This window comes from Lotus japonicus, chromosome 3, assembly GCF_012489685.1.
Source record: "Lotus japonicus ecotype B-129 chromosome 3, LjGifu_v1.2".
NCBI lineage: Eukaryota > Viridiplantae > Streptophyta > Magnoliopsida > Fabales > Fabaceae > Lotus > Lotus japonicus.
In genome coordinates, this window is record NC_080043.1 from 61072455 (window position 1) to 61075738 (window position 3284).

The following is a 3284-nucleotide window of genomic DNA, read 5'->3' on the forward strand; positions in this document are numbered from 1 at the left end:
AACCAATGTTTTATGAAAGCTAACTCAAAGGGTTATGTTGGGTAATATTTTCATAATTTTTGGATTGCTGGTTCAGTACCAGAATTATCTGCAAGTTCACTCTATTTCTGCCCGCAGACACCCTAACAGCCTGTGCTGTAGAGAGCATATCTCTCTCTACAGAATTCCTAATTGAGTGAAACCAATTTTGTATGAAAGCTAACTCATAGGGTTATGTTGGGTAATATGTTCATAATTTTTGGACTGCTCGTTTAGTACCAGAACTATCTGCAAGTTTGCTATGTTTCTGTTTATTTCTTGAATTGATTCTGGAACAGGTTCTAGTAATTAATGTGAGACATTTAGTGATTTGGTGTTGCTATTTTGTCGGTGAAATAGTGAATGATTTGATAATTATATTGAAGTGTTATTTTGTGCAATTTTGGTGTGATTTCCATTATGGAATTTGGTGAGAAAATATGTTATATATTTGGGGCTGGAGTGGTCTCAAATTTGCATGTTTTAATTTATGAGTTTTTGCACGAAATACACTTCATATATTTAAGAAGCAATGTGTCGGTTTTCCTCGGAAAACTGGGGCTTGTCCCAGAACTGGAGTGGTTCTTGAAGTCTGGAGTGGACTTCATTGGTGGTTAACTATCTGGAGTGGACGTGGTGATACCGCTAAGGTTAACAATTGGTACCACATGCATGCATTGGAGTCTCACACACTAAGTTTCACGTTTTTCAGTGGCTTTATGTGTTTGGTAAATTGTTGGTGAATTGTTTTGCTGTTGTGGTGAAGTCGTGAAGTTGATTTATAAAGCAGAATCTAAATTGTTTACTTGCTCTTTTTTTTTCGAAAGAAGAGAAAAATATATAAATAACAATAGAGTCATTACATCACGGCATCCAAAGCTAAACTAGAGAACAAACGGCACAAAACTGCCAGCAAAAGAAAGGAAAGACTCCTAGCTACTAGGAGCTGAAATGAATTCAGCATGTAGTAGATCCCCAACAGCATAGCAGCAGTGATTTTCATAAACAAAACTGCACCAAAACCTTGGACAAAATGCCCTATATTCCACTTCAGATCACCTCACACGTGCAGCCAGAAAAACCATAAGTAAAACAGATAAAAACTGCACCAAACCAAAGCCATATTGCCACATCAGATATAAACCTGATTGCTTATAATAATGCCTCAATGTAGCAGCTCCCCAGCTAAATAGTAGCAAAGAAATACATGAAATATGCACCAAGAAAACTTGAACCAAATGCCATATATTTCACTTCAGATCACCAACTCAGTACAGCCAAATAACCGAAAAGAAAACCGGTAAAAAATGCCTCAGACAGAAATCTGATTCCAGATAATTATGCCTCAACATATCAGTGAGAAATCAGCTACTCAATGATTGTATTCAGTTCCTCAACATAGCCCAAATTTCAGTTTGTCTAGAGCATCCTGTCTTAGCAAGATAATCAGCCAAATGATTTGATTCTCTGAAAATATGAGATATCCCTAAGCAATCAACTTCAACACATAATGAGTCAATCAAGTTGAGGTCTTGAATTACCTTCCAAGGCCTATTAACCTTGTTATTGACCCATCCTACAGCTAATGCAGAATCACTCTCTATTAAGATGTGCCTCAACTGAAATTGGTGACAAAACATGAGAGCATGAAGGATTGCTTTCACTTCAGCCTCATAAGCCCAAAGGTCCCCAGTAGCTTTAGAAAAAATACCTCTGGTTTGGCGTTCTGAATCCTTAAGAATGCCTCCAATGCCACTCCTTCCCGGCATACCATGTGAGGAGCCATCGACATTGAATTTAAGAGTCCCCGCGGGTGGTGGTGTCCAATGATTGCTGCGACTTCTAATCTTTGGAGGTTTCAATCTAATCTCCTCAAAATTCAATAGGAAATCGCTGCTACTGTACGGGCACTCCCGCCACTAAGCTTTAATCCACCAAGCAATCCGAGAAATGTGCAGGTCCCATATCTGTTCCAAATTGAATTCCTTGTCTTGAAAAATAAGATCATTACGTCCTAGCCATATAGACCAGCAAAGTGAATAAGGAATCAAATCCCATAGACCAGTATCAGATTTTGCCCTTAGTTCTGGCCACTCATCCAGTAAATCTATAACGGTCCTCGGGCAGCACCATGTCACCCCCTCTCGGTGAAGTACACCATACCATAAAGGGTAGGTCTGCTCACAAGCTAACATCAAATGTGTTACTGATTCAACTACCAAACCACACAAACTACAGCGCCCTTCATTTTCCAATGTCATACCCCTTTCCACTAGATTACTCTTGACAGCAATTTTATTATAAACCGCTTGCCAAAGAAACAATGATATTTTTGGTGGAATAATTTTGCGGAGTCGTTTAGGAATGTTCCAAACACCAGGCAAAGGAGATAAGAGGCGTAATTCCATAGCTTCGCAAATAGCTTTGACTGAGAATAGCCCTTTATGATCACCAATCCATAGGATTACATCTCGACCAGCACTAGGCAGATATGAATTCACAGTGGCATAAAATCTTCCTTCCTCATCTTTCTCCCATCCAAAACACTCTCTACGAAACTCCAATTGCCAGTTCCATTTTCGCCCTTGGTTGTGTCCCACCTCACTAATTAAAGCATTCTTGTTATTAGATAGAGCAAACATTCGGGGGAAAGATATATGGAGAGGGGCAGAATCAACCCATGGGTCTAGCCAAAATCGCACCGATCGACCCGGTCCAATTACACATCGAATCTGATCGCGAAACTCTTTGGCTAGAATAGTGTCTTCCGATAGCACTTTGAGAATGTCTTGAAACACCGTTGAACACATGTTGAATCTGTCCACCACTAGATGCAAGACCAACAAATTCTCATCCCACCCATACTTATGGCACACCATTTGTCTCCAAAAAGAATCCCTTTCTCTCCCAAATCGCCAAGCCCATTTCAAGAGTAAGGCTTTGTTTGTTATGCTATTTTTTATACCATGTAAGTTCTTACCTTTTTGTTGGAATGATGTTCTATGCGACATCGTACAGGTACTGGAGGTAGAGATGTTGCTCATGAGGAGTAGCTTCGGAGAGTCTTAGTTTATGATATTATTATTATCATAATAAAATAAAGTGTCTTGCTCTGTAATGTAACACTAGGTAGATATTTTACGTTACTTTTGCTTTTCTGTTGAGAGGATTTTATAACCTCTCCTTAAGGAAGTTGTTGAATTATTTTCTAAATTATGGCGATGTTGTACTGTTGATGGCCGAAGTGCTTATGGAATTCATTTCTG

At 39.2% G+C, this 3284-nt stretch overlaps 1 protein-coding gene across 1 annotated transcript; it reads right to left on the minus strand.

The window, feature by feature from the left end:
- Positions 1 to 1937: 1937 nt before the first annotated feature.
- LOC130744458 (uncharacterized) lies at positions 1938 to 2897 on the minus strand. The gene has a single exon (XM_057596640.1). It carries the CDS (start codon positions 2895 to 2897, stop codon positions 1938 to 1940), a length of 960 nt encoding a protein of 319 aa, XP_057452623.1.
- Positions 2898 to 3284: the final 387 nt, after the last annotated feature.